This window comes from Rhagoletis pomonella, unplaced genomic scaffold (assembly GCF_013731165.1).
Source record: "Rhagoletis pomonella isolate Grant_MI unplaced genomic scaffold, Rhpom_1.0 Rhpom_scaffold_03589, whole genome shotgun sequence".
Classification (NCBI taxonomy): Eukaryota; Metazoa; Arthropoda; class Insecta; order Diptera; family Tephritidae; genus Rhagoletis; species Rhagoletis pomonella.
In genome coordinates this window covers 2,729-20,906 of record NW_023462141.1, presented here as the reverse complement: position 1 = coordinate 20,906, position 18,178 = coordinate 2,729, and the positions used below count along the sequence as shown (strand labels likewise).

At 39.0% G+C, this 18,178-nt stretch overlaps 2 protein-coding genes across 2 annotated transcripts; one reads left to right on the top strand and one right to left on the bottom strand.

Moving 5' to 3' along the window:
* Positions 1 to 310: 310 nt before the first annotated feature.
* LOC118754245 lies at positions 311 to 1,995 on the top strand. The gene is made up of 3 exons (XM_036489108.1): positions 311 to 704; positions 768 to 969; positions 1,303 to 1,995. Coding segments are annotated over exons 1-3 (750 nt in total). The 5' UTR covers positions 311 to 702; the 3' UTR covers positions 1,849 to 1,995.
* Positions 1,996 to 2,143: 148 nt separating this feature from the next.
* Positions 2,144 to 3,501, bottom strand: LOC118754246 (putative nuclease HARBI1). The gene is made up of 3 exons (XM_036489110.1): positions 3,326 to 3,501; positions 3,122 to 3,266; positions 2,144 to 2,532 (listed from the first exon to the last, which is right to left on the bottom strand). The coding sequence occupies exons 1-3, from the start codon at positions 3,362 to 3,364 to the stop codon at positions 2,144 to 2,146; spliced, it is 573 nt and encodes a 190-aa protein (XP_036345003.1). The 5' UTR covers positions 3,365 to 3,501.
* Positions 3,502 to 18,178: the final 14,677 nt, after the last annotated feature.

Sequence of the window (18,178 nt, the reverse complement as noted above, 5' to 3'; positions counted from 1 at the left end):
ACAACAAACAACTTGCAACCAGATAACAGCAGCCACATCTCACTAGCGTAAATTGCTGTAAGATCTTATATTATAAACAGTTTTAAGAATATAAATAAAGTGTACGCATTTCGGCGTAGTAATAAAAAAATATTTTTTTAACTCATATCGTGAAAGCAATATTAACTGGGGGCTCAAGCCGGTATAACCCTTGACTGCAGGCAAATATCTTCAACCTACAGGATAATAAAATAAAAATTCCACGGCTTTGAAGAAAAGCATAAAACCAATCTCTGAAAAAAGTGAGATATAATAAGTTCATACAGTCGCGTAAAAGGCTAACCTTGAAATAGCAGGCAGAGTAAACCTATAAAAAGTGAAAAGCGAAATGAGAAATTCCTGGCTTCAAAGAGAATCCTTCACGCTGGACTCACGTAACAAACGCCACAAAGTTCAATTCTAGATATGCGCTCAATGCAACAAGACGATACAATGGCACTGGGGCCCTATTCTATAACTCGATTCGAAAATAAATTTGCTCGAATTCGGATTTTTTGTACTTGGTAACTCTATTTTCGCATTTGCAATTCTAATTTCGAATAGTATATTAGAAAATCGAAAACTGGCAACTATGTAACTCGAATTTGAATGTCAAATTCATTCGATCGTCGCAAATAATACTCGTTAGCGTTTGAGCTGTAGAAACGGAATACTATTTGAAAAATGCAAGTATTTTAATAATTTTTTATTAAGTATAACAACTATAAACGTAAAATATTTTTCAATAGGGATTCATCCAGCAAAAGCCAGCATACAAAACAAAGCCAATTTGGAATTATGGTGGAATTCATGGAATCGCATCCAAGTTTGGCCAAAGGCTACATAAAGTGCGCTGATGCTAAGCAAACTTCCAAGAATTTGTGGGGACGGCTGACGGAAGAGTTCAATGGAGATGGACCACCTACGCGGGATGCATCTTCATGGAAAAAGGTAATTTTAGTGTGAGCCAAATAATGTTAACTCTTAAAGCTGCAGCAGGAGCCGCGCGTCGTATGACCTATCAAAGTACCGTTTTCAAGGTATAACGGTTATGATAAATAGCCGTATGCTAATGAACCACTCAATGAAGTACAGTTTTAATAAAGCAAAAGAAATTAAATTTTAGCAAATGTTACATTTGAAATATATTAAAAAACAACAAAAAATATAAACGCATTTAATTTATGTAATGAAAAAGAGTATTTTTTAAACATACGACGGCACTATGAATGGAATTTCGTTTATTATTAACTATTATTATTATTTTTTATTTACATATTTAAGGTTTGGGCGGATTACAAGACCCACCTCAAAGCCAAAGTGCGCAAAAATAAGTTGCACATGTCCGGAACTGGTGGTGGCCCTGCAAAAATTAGTTCCCTTAATTCGGTGGAGTTAAGGGTAATGGAGTTGTTGCAAATAAATGAAGCAGTAAATGGAATAGCCGGTGCTCAAAAATTCGGTGCAGGAAGAAGTGAAGCCACAAACAGCAACGAATGTAAAACTGCTCCAACCACTCCGAATTATGCAACTGATTTGCAGGATCGTGCAGAACTGCCACCTTCTACTCCTCCTTCCTATTCCCAGGTGTCACCCAATTGCAGTACGGTGCGGTCCCGAACTCAAAGCAAAAGCAATCTTTTGAAGATGCAAGTGGATGGGCAAAAAAAATTCCACAAAGATTGTACTCGCATTTTAAAAGACGTCAATTACAATTTAAAATCAATAGCAAAAACAAATAAGACATCTGTGGAACAAATGGAAGAGAGAATAGAAATAGAGAGACAAAAACTTAAATTCGCAAAATTAAAACATGAATACAAAGTATAAAGCGACATGGAGAGAAACAAAATTAGAATTTCAAAACTTAGACTGAAGCAACAGCTGCTAGATGTTAATACACGTAGAGATTAATATACATACATATCAAATATTTGCCTCGTAAGTACATATGTACACTTGAAGAAAATTTTTATGTTTATTTTTATATATAAATACATATGTATGTAATAGAACCACAAACATATTCATATATTATTCTCAAATAAATAAATAAAGAAAATGTGCTTGTTGTGAAAAGTTCTTTAATTGCATTGATTTACTACACATATTTACGAAATTTAAATTAGGAAACCAAGCTATTTTTAATTCGGTCTCGTACTGTTTGTGCAATACGTAAAAAATCGTTCTCTTCTATATCGGAGTTGGTCGATAAAGCTAAATTTGAGCCTTCTTCATCGCTCTCAATAACAGTTGGTGGTTCAACATTATATGTAAGGCAAATGTTATGCAGTGCACAACAAGCATTTAAAATTTTTACTACTTTTTCGGGTGTATAATGAAGCTCTCTTTCAGGAAGTAGGCAACGAAAGCGATCTTTTAAAATTCCAAACACTCGTTCTATTATCGATCGCGCTTTGGTAAACCTTTCATTATATACCATTTCTGGAGAATTTTCTTCTGCGTTACGGTAAGGTGTGAGGAGCCATGGCTCTAATGGATATCCAGAATCACCTTCAAAATAGAAGATAATGCATGCAAATTTGTAAAAACCGGTACGTTTTGGAATATAAAACAGATTATAACTATAAGAGTTTGTTACAGAGTACTGTGCTACTAACAGGATTTTTACACCATATGCATTTACATATGTAAATGCTACTTTTTTGTATGTACTCGTATGTACCATATATTACATTAGGGCTATTCGCGATTCGGTGCATAAGAGCTGACAAATTTATGCAATTGCAGAAATATGCCATGGATTGTGAGCGACCTTTATTAAACTGTCATGGTAAAGCTTTTGCAAAACAATTTTTGTGCATCAGCTTTGGTTTTGTTTATGAATGCAATGCATAGCATTTTTATGCTATGGATTTTCGGTATTGCAAATTTGCCAAGCCATGACAAATGCAAATGCGTGTATTTTGTTTGTGTATTGCAAATAATTTGCAATACAAATTTGCAATGCAATGATGCTAGGCCATTTGCACCGGATCGCGAATAGCCCTATTGTATCACAAAATTAGCATTTACATATGGAAATATATATCGTGTAAGATTGCTTTAAGTGATACAAGTACATATGGATAAAGTCACCTACCAATTATCCAAGATGATTTGTCTCCATTTTGGTATTGGGCTTTTATATATTGTCGTTCGTTTGACAAGCTCCATACATGAGAATCATGAGCCGCTCCACCATAGACTCCATTCACAGCTCTTATGTACATCTTGTGATCACAAATCTAATAAAAAAATGTTATGAAATGGTATGAACAAAAACTTGTAAGTATTAAAAACTTACCACCATTGCATTGATGCTATGCTTTAGCTTCCGGTTCATCCTTTACCGGCCTAACCATATGGGATATGGGTTCCATCAACAGCACCTATTATTCCTGGTAATCCAAATTTTGAGTAGAAATGGTTTTTGGATTCACGCTTTTCTTGCACGGTCATTTCAAATTTTATGTGCCTCGGACATAAAGTTTTTTCTATCGCATTAACTACTTCCGTGATACATTTAGAAGTCGTGGATTGCGCTAATCCTGCGAAACGGTCTTGCCCTATTTGGTGCTGATAGCCCCCTTGTCCCAGAAATTTTAGAGTAGCAGCAAGTTTTACTGTCGGAGTTACTGCCGTAGATCTTATAGGTGCATGTAATTCGTGTTCTATGCTCCTCAACACATAACTGAAGGCATCCTTGGAAAGCCGAAAATTTTTTATGAAGCTATATTTTCAAATATATAATCATTAATAAGTTAAATTTATAGCCGGTTATATTACATATGTATGCATTTACCTTCTTTCCGATAATTCATCAATATTAAAATGATCTCTTATAGCCCTTCTTGCATTTCTCTCTTCATTAATTTCTTCGTCCATCCACAATGCAACAGAATCCATTTTTTGTTTGTTGATAAAATGAATAACAATTGTTTAATTTAAATTATGTAGTTGTTTACTTGTTTTCCTTCTACGTATTTTGACGTTTGACATTCGAAAATTCTGGCACAGGGTGGCACAACTTTCGAAAAACTAGAAACTCGATCCGAAACTTTTACAGAATGCTAAACCAAATTCGACTCGAATAACAAATTCGAATAGAATCAACTTTCGATTCGAGTTACAGAATAGGGCCCCAGGACTCGCAACTCTACGAGCACAGGTAGAAATACAAAGGCTCTAAATAACACACAATTAAAGGCTTGATTACACATATGCTGATCAACGACCATTGTATGTACTTCTGGAAGAAAATTACACAAGGAACACGCACATAATCGGAATTTCACAGCGAAATCAGCAGAGCACTGAATCTCTCACTCTCAAAGATAGAGATGTCAGGAGAACAAGGACCTGCATCCATGTTAGAATATGCAAGCCAAGAAGCAGTCCATACTTTCATCACAGGACTCAACAGCAGGTATACAAGCGGCACATTATACAGTCATCACCCAAAAGACTTAAAAACCGCATATGCAATCGCAAGCACGATTTATAACGACGATACGAACATGCAGTTCGACGCACAAATTACACCACAAAGATATAACCAGCGACAAAATCCTCAACAACAGAGATATGATGATAGAAGGAGATATAACCCAAATGTGCTGGTACAATATAACCTCCAACCACGCCAAGAACCAATGGAAGTAGATGACTCTCGTCAACACGTGCGACCAACACAATACAACAATCAACCCCTCCTAAGGAACAACTGTCAGCAATCTCAACGATTCAATAACCCGTTCAGAGAAGATCAACAAGCAGCAAAACGCGGAAAAACTCCTTCTTCAAGAAATTACAACACCAACGAGGTACAACGAATAAACCAGACGAGTGATGAAGACCTACAATCACTCGCCCCCACATACTGATGATATCTACGAGAGGGGAAGTGCTTTTTTTTAGGAGAATAAACGAATTACCGTGTCTCCAAAGGCGGTGTCAAACGACAGGTATATCCGTTAATATTTTAATTGATACAGGTGCGACAAATAATTACATTAGTTCTAAGTGTAAAGTAGGAGAATCTATACCCATAAAACCGGTTAAAGTTAAAACGCTTCATGGATACTCTTTAACCAAAGCTATGAAAATTATTACAATACTCAATCATAATTTAGTTTTTTTTTTTTGAAACCGAAGCTTTAGAGGAGTTCGGTATGCTTCTGGGTGAACACGGTCTTAGGGTCTTGAAAGCAGAAATTAACATTTTCGAGTATAAACTATCATATAAATATAAAAAGCAAGTAAGCGACCAAAAGGTGAATTTCACAATTAATAACGACATGCATAAAACTGAAATTGAAAATATCATGACAGAATCAGAAGATCCTATTTGGGTGAAGCATTAACCGTATCCGATAGCAGACAATGAATTTATAAACAAAGAAATAGATAAATTGTTAGATAACCAAATTATTCAACCTGGCAAAAGTCCTTACAATTCTCCAATCTGGGCCGTCGCAAAAAAACGTACCGATAACGAAGGGAAACCTAAAAGACGAATGGTAGTAGATTTTCAGAAGCTTAACGCTCAGACTATCACTGATAGATATCCTATCCCAGATGTTGCTATGACAATTCAAAATCTAGGTAAAGCAAAGGTTTTCACAACGATAGACTTAGAGTCAGGTTTTCACCAAATCTTGATAAAAAAAATCAGACAGAGATAAAACTGCATTCAGTGTGAATGGCACAAAGTATGAGTTCCTTAGGATGCCGTTCGGTTTAAAGAGCGCGCCTTCTATATTTCAGCGATGCGTAGACGATATCCTACGTCCATATATTGGCAAGTTCGCATATGTTTATATTGACGATGTACTCATATATTCCTCCTCACCCGAGGAACACATGGAACATATTCGTACAATAGTAAACGCACTTCACAATGCCAATATGAAGATTTCAAACGAGAAATCGCATTTTTTCCAGGTTTCAGTCGAATACCTCGGACATATAATAAAATATAATAAAATAACTGTAGATCCAAATAACATTCAAACTGTAAAGAATTATTCAACTCCAAAAAATTTAAAAGAATTACGATCATTTCTTGGCCTAGCGAGTTATTACAGGAAATTTATACAGAATTTCGCTGCAATAACGAAACCTCTAACAACATTTCTACGCAGAGACAATGGTGGTGTAAGTAAAAATCAAAGCGCAAAGGTCTCAATTAATCTAGGCGAAACAGCACTTGAGGCTTTGATAAAAATAAAAGACGCACTACAAACACAAGTTGAATTATTTCAACCAGACTTCAGCAAACCTTTTGAACTAACGACGGGCGCAAGTAACTTTGCAATAGGAGCTGTACTCTCTTAGAACAAGAAACCTATTTCCTTTATATCTAGAACTCTTAGCCAAACTGAACCAAATTACAGCACGAATGAAAAGGAATTACTCGCTATCGTTAGGTCACTTCAAAAATTAAGAAATTACCTATATGGTATAGCAGATCTAACTATTTATACAGACCATCAGTCACTCATCTTTTCGATTTCGGATAAAAATCCGAACACTAAACTAAAACGATGGAAAAACTTCATAGAAGAATACGGTGCTAAATTAATATATAAACCAAAGCATCAAAACGTTGTCGCTGATGCATTGTCTCGCCAACAGATTAACAACACTTTAAGTTCCTCACAACATTCAGCTCAAAGTTCACCAATAAAAAAATTGAAACGCGTAAAACAACCATTAAATACATTTAGAAATCAAATAGTCATAAACTACAGTGCAACCAATTTAGTGGAAATCTCTTCGCAAAATATTTTTTCGTATTCACGACACACGCTTTTTTATTCGACTAAAGAAGAATTAATTGATAGACTGAAAAGAATAATAAACCCAAAGCTAACAAATGCTATAAAAATAGATGAACAAACTCTATTCCACATAGAAAATGACATAATTTCAACGTTTCCAAATACCCCGATCGTTTTAGCTCAGAAAATGACGGAAGACATAAACAGACAAAAATAAATCATAATACAAACACGCAGATGTGCACATAGAAATTATAAAAATAATGCAAAAGAAATACTGACTACATATTTTTAGCCAAATTTACGCCAAATGTGTAAAAAAGAAACACAAGATTGTGAAATCTTCTTAACAAACAAATACGAACGCAGACCAAACAAACAACCAATTGGAGCCGCACCAATACCAAACCACGTAGGTGAACACATGCCCAGCAAAACCAACGTGACCGAAACTCCAACACAAACGCAAATTGTATGCTGTTACTAACACACATGTAATAATTTTTGATTGGAGTGCCATCTATTGTTTTTTCTTGCGAGGTATCTTTCGCATATGAGTAAGTAGTCAAGCTAATCTTTTCACATATGAGCAAGCAGGCAAACTATTTGGTTTGAAAAATCACACGTACACAAAACTTCTGGGAGCATTTTTGATTCACTATTAAGAATGTGATAGCAAAACGTGCCGACATTAATGGGCACGCGTGACGGTCACGTTACTAGAAAAGTGGCCGTCACTGTTCTTGCTGGGTACATTTAGACTTATTTCACATGAACTTGAACACATACATCAGCACAACTGATAAAACTCAAAGTACTTATACATACGGGAAATCCCAAGTAAAAATAATACATACCAATACATTGACGAAATATTATCACAGATTAACCCAAACGCCAAGTATGTAATGGCAGATACCTACGGTGACCATCCGTTCTGTTTTTTGCAGGACCGTACTGTTTTTCAAAGGTCGGTCCTGCGTAGTTTTTCAAACCTGAAAAACCTGAAAATGTACTGATTTTTTCCAAGTGTCCTGCATTTGTCCCGCATTTTATTCGTTATTTTAAAATTATCGGACAATGGATGGATTTTTTCAAAAAAGTGTTTTTTGGGTGCTTTTCGTAGCTTCTCTTCAATATCTCATGAAAAAATCTCCCAATCAACGTAAGCGACTTACAGATCGAAGGGTATTGATGTGCCTCTTACTAAAATATATAACTTGTGGCGACTTCAATGAAAATTATTAGTGCTACAGGCGACCATTTGCATTTTGTCGTCAAAGTCGAAAAAAGTGAGGTTTTCAATCAAATACGCAGTTTCATTTGATTATTTTTTTTCATTATTTTAAAAATTCCATAAAGAAGATATATCACTACAGTAAATTTTGAGCCAAAGATAATGAAAATCGGATTAGAAATGTAAATGCTATGGAGAGCAATCTGCACAAATTATATATTTTTGTAAAGGGCACTTTGTAACTCGTCGTTTATGTCGATTCATGATCTCGATTTTTGACAAATGACTGCGAAAAGTACCAAAAAAAAAAAAAAGTTTACTGTTTTCGTTTTGAACGACTCAAAATTTGCCTATAAAATAATCTTTTAAAGATTTTCACTTTTCGTGTAAACTATTTTAATTATAATATGTTTTACTATACTTTTATAAATATTCATGTAAAAAAGATTAAAATCGATGAAGAAAACGTGATTCATATTTAAAGTTTAAAATGTATTAAGAATTTAGAATCATAAATACTCTTTTGATATTTTTATACTACGGAAATAAATGTAGTCATATTTTTGAAAAATTGTCCTTCATTTTGAATCCATATTTATGCTCACCGTACAGATACCGAATCAACATTCACGGGCATATGTGCGAAACAAGTCTACGAAAAACTACAAATAGTACATTACACCAACATTCATTCGACAACCAACGGTCAAGTTGAGCGTACACATAGCACCCTGATCGAACTCGCTAGAGTCCTAGCACAGGAACATAACCACTCACCGGAAGACGAAATTTTTAACGCGGTACGACAATACAACAAAACAATTCACTCAGTCACAGGAGAGAAACCCGAGGACGTGTTCTTCAATCGAGAAGGGTATCCTGACATTCAAAAAAAACTCGAAACAAATCAAAACAAAGTGCTTTCATACCATAATAAAAATCGTAAGAGTATCACTTACTCCAAAATACACCGTAGAAACAAAAAGGTACGAAAATACGCGAAACATACAATAAAATAACACAGAGGTGACACAATACTTACAAATCGTGGTCCAGTTATACACAAAGACAATATACGAGTGCAAGCATGCAGAGAATAATAATTTTATTTTTAACCTCCACCACCCTCTGCGACAGTATAATTGATTTAAAGGACAAAAAATACGTAATGATAGAAACCGACCCAGTATACGTGTACCACGACACTTTATTTTTATATCATGTAGCAAACAGTTCAAAAATATTAGCACCCTATGAGAAAATAGTACGATCTACTTACAAATTCGAACAGAACTCAGTAGATCAAATATTAGTCAACAAAATAGAGACACTTAAGTCACAATTACTTCCTAACATCTTTAGGGCTAGACGTTCACTTAACTTTCTAGGGTCAGCTCTTAAAATTATTACGGGTACACCCGATCACGATGACTTAATCGAAATTAAGACAGGATTAAATATGCTGATAGAAAACAGTAACAAACAAAAGAAAATAAATTCACAGTTTGAAAGAATTTTAGAGACTCTCGATCCTAAAACTATAACAAATGATTTAGTGATGACCGAAGTATACAACGAACTATCCTCTGTCGCTAATACAATTAATTTTGCAAAAAATAGAAACTTCTACGCAGGAACTCTAAACTTAAAGGATATTCAACAAATAGTATCCTATGAAGCATTAGACTCACCTTTAATAAATATATTAGAATTCTCTGACATACATGTCTGCTACTTTAACCACGGAATTGTAACTGTATATAAATATCCAATATTAAACACAAAATAAAACTTGTTCAATATATACCCACTTGCATACAAACATGGAAAGATATTATTAGATTCTAAGATAGCAAAATGTAACAATGTCTTTGCACCTATTGAAAAATGTAAAAACTATGTGTAAAATTAAGAACTCGGACAATTGCACTATTAACATATTGGAGAATAAGCCTGCCAAATGTGAAGTGATACACGAAAACAACGCACCACTCCAAATACTTGAAAACGAAAATATCATAACAGATTACAACCACACCTGGAACAACATAAAAATAGATGGGCCGAAATTAATACAATTCAACTACTCTGCAACAATCGATGGAAAACAATATTCCAACCTGCAACAGGAATACAAAGATGCCATATACAAACAACATGACGAACAACTAGAAGTCCTACGCATCCTCAAATCCAATGCCGATTATAACTTTAGCAATATTGAAGAAATGTCAACTTTCCTGATACCAATCGAGGAACATCGCGTCCAATACACCTTCTACTGCATCCTGGGGTTATGCACACTAGCATTACTTATGTATGGTAGAGACAAACTCTGCAAATATTACATAGCAAAGAAAGCGGAAGCAAGAAGAAAAAGAATCGACGAAATGTATCAAATAGAACTATTCAGACTCCAACAAGAACAACATACACGTTAAAGCGAGGACGCTTCATTTTAACAAAGTTTTCGCTAAGCATCATCAATAACAACCAAACATGCATTATCAAGAAATGCATTCTCAACATGTAAACAACAAACATCTGGCAATGGAATAATCCACTGCGATAACTACCGCCGCATCTCAACAATAACAAACAAGTGATAACAAGATAACAGCAGCCGCATCTCACTAGTATAAATAGCTGTAAGATCTTATATTATAAACAGTTTTAAGAACATCAATAAAGTGTACGCATTTCGGCGTAGTAATAAAAATGCCTTTTTTAACTCATATCGTGAAAGCGATATTAACTCGCGACGGAAAAACAGAAACCCACAATTTGGGAGTTCGTCCGGGATCGTCGTACATTTGCGAAAGAAGGTAAAAGAAATACTTCGGTGGTCGGTTCTTTCTATATTTCTACGGCGCACATCAACTCAGCGAGAAACAGAGTTCCGTGTATTTGTGTGCAAAAAGCGTCAACTGTTTGCATAAGGAATGGAGTCGATTGGTAGCAGAATACGAGTGTTTTCTCTCAAGCAGCATAGCAGCGCCGGTTTTATTTTATGCAAAAGCGTTAACTTGTCATAAATTAATTGGTGTGCAGAAAACGGTAAGCCCCTAGAGCAGAGCCGGGCCAGCGAAATTAACGGAACTTGTAGGCGGTTAGACCAGCAAATAACGGAGGTGCGAAGTAGCAGAGCGCGTAAAGAACAGCGCACGCAGTGGCAGAGCGCAGTCGTACATAGCAGCGTGCCTAGTAGCAGAGAGCAATCGTATATAGCAGCGTGCCTAGCAGCAGAGCGTAGTCGGTAAAGCACATCGTGCGCTGTAGTTTGGGTGAAGTATCAAAGCAGCGTAAAATGCAGTGAAATTGGTATAGTGCAAAAGGAGTGCGTAGGCGACAACAGCGAAGGCTTTCAACAGCAATAGAACGCAGCGCGAATCAACACGGGCGTCATACAACCAAAAGAATACCTGCAAACATGTTGCAGTGAATTCCTCGAACTATAATAGGAAGAAGTTGTGTATGTGTCGAAAAGGAGTTCGACAGTGTATTACAGTGGCAGACGGCAGAGTCGAGACGTCGAGACGAAGTCGAAGTGGATATTGAGTTTCATGTCGCCAGAGAGAGCGATATTTTGTATAATGCGATTCTGGGCAAGGATGTACTCAGGCAAGTGGATGTTGTCGTTGATGGTGAGGGCGTTAAATTCCGAGAGAAAACAGGGACGACGGGCAGAATTCAGAGAAGCTTCAGGTAGTTAGAGAGAAAAGCGTAGTAGACGGAGAAGCAAATCCTGTTGGGGAATTAGAGAAGGAGTTCAGGCAAATCTTTCATTTTGCGTGCAACGAGGGTGTCTAGTTTCCATTTGAACTCAACCATCTGCATGCAAATGAAGGAACGCGTGATTGATCTGATTACGAACTACAGCAGCGTGAGGAAAAGGCCATCACCAATCGCAATGAAGATTATCTTGTCGGATGAGATACCAGTCTACCAAAGACCACGGCGGCTGTCGTATGCAGATCAATGTTTTGTTGAAAAGCAGGTGGAAGAGTGGTTGGCCGACAAATGTATAATGTACAGGTTAGCACCTCCGAGTATGCATCACCGATAGTGCTAGTGGCTAAGAAAGATGGTACAAAACGTCTATCTTGCGACTATCGCAAATTAAACGAAATGATTATACGCGACAACTTTCCGATGCCATTGATTGATAATATCCTGCAGAGACTACAATCAGCTACTTTCTTTACAACACTGGATCTTCGCAATGGATTTTTCCACGTACCGCTGGAGGAGGAATCAAGGAAATACACTGCTTTCGTTACGCATAACGGACAATATGAATTTTTAAATGTTCCGTTTGGTCTCAGAAATTCGCCAGCTGTTTACATGGACGACGTGATTATCCCCTCCAAGAGCGTGGAGGAAGGGTTTGCCAGTTGGAAAAGCGTGTTTACGACAGCAAGTCATATGGACTGCGAATAAAATGGGAAAAATGTAAATTTTTGAAAAGCCGAGTCACATTCTTAGGGCTTACGTCATACATAGACGTTTCATCCCGAGTTATTCATTGGTAGCTAAACCATTGACTGATCTCATGGGGAAGAGTGCGGAGTTTGAGCAAATACCTGCATTTCAACAACTGAAGACTGTTTTAATGAATCAACCAGTACTTCAACTTTTCGATCCAGCCCTACAGACTGAGATTCATATGCGTCCCGTTGAATATATGAGTAGGAAAACTACGCCTGTTGAGCAGAAGTATCATTCCTACGAGTTGGAAGTTTTGCCAATCATATCAACATTGAAGAAATGGAGAGTTTATGTGATGGGGATTAAGTTTAAGATAATAACCGATTGCAATACCATGAAAAAACAGGACATACCTCTAAGATTATCGCGTTGGGCGATGTATCTTTAAGACTATCAGTACGAAATCGAGCACCGTTCAGGAAGTCTGTTTAATGATGACAGATAGCTTGCGACATAGGGTACAGGTGGAACAGCTGAAAGATGAGAAGTTAGCAGCTATACGAAAGGTTTTAGAGCATGAGAGCTATCATGATTTTTACGTAAAACATGGTGTTCTCCACAAAGATCCCGCTAAGGAACTTATGGTAGTACCAACATCGATGGAAAGGGAGGTCATCCAAATAGCTCACCGAAAAGGGCATTACGCAGCGAAGAAGACGCAAGATTAGGTCGAGAGATACTTATTTATTTACAATTTGGCGCCGAAAGTAACGAACGTAGTAAAGAGCTGTGTAGAATATTTGGTTGTAGAGGCTAAAGCTGGGAAAAAGGAGGGCATGCTTAATCCAATTCACAAAGAGGACAAGCCACTTTTAACGTACCACTTGGATCACGTGGGTCCCATGGAGGAAACTAGAAAGAGATACAATTATATACTAGTAGTTGTCGAAGCGTTTTCCAAATTTGTGTGGCTGTATCCCACTAGAAGCACCGGCAGCGAGGAAGTGTTAGATCGGTTACAAAAGCAGGCAGCAACGTTTGGCAACCCGATAGAGGGACCGACTTTACGTCCAACGCATTTGAGGACTACTGCAAAGAAGAAAATATTCAACATTTGGTCATAACGACTCATGATTTAATAATACAAGGTTCGATAAACTGACAGGTGTCTCTCTCGCACCGCTCCCTTAGCAGTGGCACCGTGTTGCTTCTTTGCAAATTTACATGGAAACAGTGTAGCTTTGCTGTGAAATAGAAGTATAAGCTTTTGTGGAATATGTTTATTTGTATATACATATGAAGCATATTTAACTGATGAAAAAATAAATTGTTTTTAAATTGGATGTTTACATCAATATCTTAGTAGTCTTATTTTAATTTTGAGTCATTTTGCAGTTTTTATACAGCCAAATAGCACATAAATTACGTAATTCCCGTAGATATATCAATATTACGTTCAACATTTCGTTTAAAATGCCAGATTTCCTGCAAATACATTAGGATTTACAAAAGGAATTTCACTACTAATTGCCTACTTTGCGTACTTTTATACTAACATTTTCGCACCAAGAGATTTCATTCTTCCCCTTTCTCCGTCCTTCGTAAATGCAACCTTTTGTAAGGGAGTGTCAAACCGCAGCTGTCAATAATTATCTAACCTTGTATTATTGAATCATGATAATGACTGGAGTGCCACGTGGTAATGGTCAAGTAGAGAGAGTCCTCAAGATCGCCATGACAACGTTGACAAAACTGCGTCGAGCATCCGAAGCTATGGTACAAGCACGTACAACAAGTAATTAATTCTACGCCACCGTGAAGCACAACGTATGCTCCGTTCAAACTCCTGACTGGTGTTGATCTGCGCGTTAACAAGAATCACGGGATTCGCAGGTTGTTAGAAGAATCAGCGGTTGAGGAGCTGGAAGAGGAGAGATGCAAGATAAGAGAAGAAGCCCGAGACAACATAAGTAGCATGCAAGAGGAGAACGTGCGAAACTTTAATAAAAAACGCAAAATAGAAACCGAGTATGAGGTCGGAGACTTAGTCGCCGCTAAGCGCACTCAATATGAAACTGGACTCAGACTCAAACCAAAATTTTTCGGACCGTATAAAGTCATGGATAAGAAGGCGTATGGTCGTTATACCGTACATAAGATTGATGACATATAGGGGCCTAGAATAACGCATACAGTAGCAGAGTACATGAAACCGTGGAATCCTTCATTCGAGGCGAATGAAACATCAGAATGGCCGAATGTGGAATTGACTGACAGACGACGGACTACAAGAAGTGGATGTAGCTTCTAATTTGTAACTTCGACTGAAATACAATACATCCCTGCACGTTCGAACTTTGCTACAAAACGCCATCTCTGATTGAACGAGGAGAGTCAAAAACCGTACTCTAGACAAACGGACGGGTGACTCGAACGCAACACATGGAACTGATCGGACGAAATTGTTTAATTTCTATACAATAAATTATATTTACTGCAATTTTAAACCTTAATAAATAGAATTTCATTTCGCGCGACGGAAAAGCAGAAACCCACATACATATAAAACGTACCCTGTTGTACAATTGTCACAAACGAAAAGCAAACGTTTCTCGTTGGGGAAAATGACAGTGAATCTTACAACTTGTTTCTGGCTATGTACAAAACTGTACAAAACCACAAATGATATGATGATCGATGAGCAAAAGGAAATAGTTTTGTATAGTTTATTTTCGTACTCTGATAAATATTTCAATTCCTTTCAAAATTGTAATGTATTTTAGTTGCATTATTATCTTAGCGTAAGACAAAAGTGTTCCTAGAATAAGCGAGCCGAAGGGCCTAGACGCTAGTGCTCCTCTTATAATGTATGCGATTGAGTTAGCACTCGTCTTTCAAGTAATAATAATAATAATGTAAAATATGGCCAGCTTGGAGACGCCCGTATTCTCACTAGATGTTTACGTCTAGAAGTTCTGGGCATGGACTGCCTAACCACGGTCCCAGAAGTGGAGACCGCTATGCGCGTGGAATTATGAGACAAGATGAATGGCCAACGTCGCGTCCCTCTTCTCGCTTGGGGCCGAGATACAGAAGAGTAAACGGAACTGCTGTAAAGCGCTACGTGACGAAGTGGATCGCGATCCCTGGGGCCAGGGATACAAAATAGTGATGAAAAAGTTCCATACATCATCGCAAGCGATGGATGAGACCCGAGTTAAGAATATAGTGGATGCGATATTTCCCACACACCCACTAAGAGCAGATACAGTGTTCGTCGAGGAGCAAGTCGAGGCACCACTGTTTTCGACAGACGAGCTGAAGCTAGCCCTGCGAAGCATGAAAGCCGGCAAAGCTCCAGGCCCAGATGGCATACCAGCGGAGGCAATCAGGTTAGCAGCGAAAACGAGCCCTGATCTCATCTCCTTAACATGTACAACAGCTGCCTTAGAGTCCGGGTCTTCCCAAGCCAATAGAAGAAGGCAAGGCTGGTGCTTATACCCAAGGGCAAAGGTGACTCAAACTCCTTCATCCTTCCGGCCACTCTGCATGCTCGACACAGCAGGCAAAATGATGGAGGGTCTGCTCAAAATACGCTTGACGTCAGCCATAGAAAGCGAGGGAGGCCTTTACCGCAAACATGGCTTCAGGAAGGGACACTCAACTATAGGAGCAATTGGCGAAGTAGTCGAGGCGGTACATAAGGCCGCAGAAGCCTGCCACCATGCGCGGCCAATAGTGCTGCTAGTCACACTGGACGTCAAGAAAGCCTTCAACTCTGCAAGATGGGACGACATGCTGGAGGCCTTGGAACGGTCATTCAAGGTTCCAACATACTTGCTAGATATGATCCGGGACTACCTCAGAGACCGTTGGCTTTTGTACGACACAACACAAGGTTAGAGAAAGAGACGTATAACCAGCGGAGCGGGACAGGAGTCTGTACCTGGCCCGGACCTCTGGAACGCCACGTATGACAGTCTGTTGCGCACGGAAATGCCGGACAGCGCCTTCCTTGTCGCCTTCACGGACGATGTAACAGCAAGAAACGTCCAGCTAGCACAGCTCAATCTAAACCAGGTCATGCGCAACGTCAGAAGATGGATGAGCGAACACGGTCTGCAATTGGCTGCAGCCAAAACAGAGATCGCACTCCTCACCAGGAAACGGATCCCAACAATTATAAATATGATGGTGGGACCTCAACTTGCGACAACTTCTAGGTCTACAAAATACCTATGGGCGAAGTTTGACAGCAAACTCACATTCTGGGAACACATCCATGGAGTATGTGAAAAAGCTGCGCAGAGCACGGTGGCTCTAAGCCGGCTGATGGCGAACATGGGCGGCCCGAAGCCATGCCGCAGGAAGCTTCTGAAATGTGGGCCGACGCATTGAAAGTCAAAAAATACCGGATTGAAATGTCTTCGGACCAGCGCAGGGGGGGGCACTACGTATTGCTTCTGCATACCGTACAGTGTCCGCGGACGCGGTTCTAGTTATTTCTGGCGTCATGACAATTTAGCTACTTGCTTACGAGCGAAAAGAGATTTACAATCTCAGTGCCGAGATAGGTCGAGCGGCTGCCGCGGCTAGGGCACGCGATCAACTGATCTAGCAGTGGCAACAAATCTCGAACGCGAGCACACAAGGTCGTTGGACGCACTCCCTGATAGCCGACCTTCAAACATGGTTGAACAGGCCGCATGGGGAAGTCGATTTCTACCTGACGCAATTCCTCACCGGTCATGGCTACTTCCGAGAATATCTTCATAGAATGGGAAGGGCGGACTCACCGTTCTATCACTACTGTGGAAACGTCGGAGATAACGTGTACCATACATTCTTCACCTGCGAACACTTCTTGATTTCGCGCAGAATGTTGGAAGAAAGTTACGGAGACAACACTCCGAACAACATAATTGGGGTAATGCTCTCCAGTGCAGAAAAGTGGGAGGCAGTTGCGAGATACGTGAAATTCGTTCTCCGCTGCAAACGAGAGGACGGTTATTTACTGAGGACACCCGAATGAAATGCCCCTACAAAAGATCAGCCCCAAGGTTTTAGCAGCGAGCTCCTGCATCTGAAGACATGCAGAATTGCGGTGCCAGATGTGGGATTCTTGCGCGGGCGGTGGAAGTTTGGGTTTTAGTGGGTAGGCCAACACGGTTCGGTGGGAGTGCCATAGTCGGGGAAGGTAGTATAGTGACTAGCGCCCCCGGCAGTGCATAAAACTAGCAAGGTTTGGTAGCTGCCGAGGCCTAGTCTTCAGTCTACTTTTGTGTGCGGTGGGCGGACAGACCTAGTTTCTGCTCCGCGCTGCGGACAGGCTGTTGATCATAAGGCCGGGCTTTCGATCCATGTTCCCGATGATTTTACTTTGTATGCGTGGCAGGCGGAAAGCTCTAGTTTCCGCTCCGCACTGCGGACAAGCTGTTGATGATGGTCGGAAAGGCCGAGTTTCCGATCCATGCTCGTCTTACGCGGTCGCGAAAATATACGAAGCCGATTACAATTGTACTAAGCAGTCACTGATATTGTGTAATTTATCGTTCCCGGTTAAAGATATTGATTTATTTAGTTACAAAAAAGAAATTCAGTTATGTCTAAGCAATCATAATGTTTGTTACAATCTTGGCATATCCATCGTAAAGCATCATGCATTTCAAAGTTTGAATTACAAATGCTCAACACAACCGTGGCGCAGTCG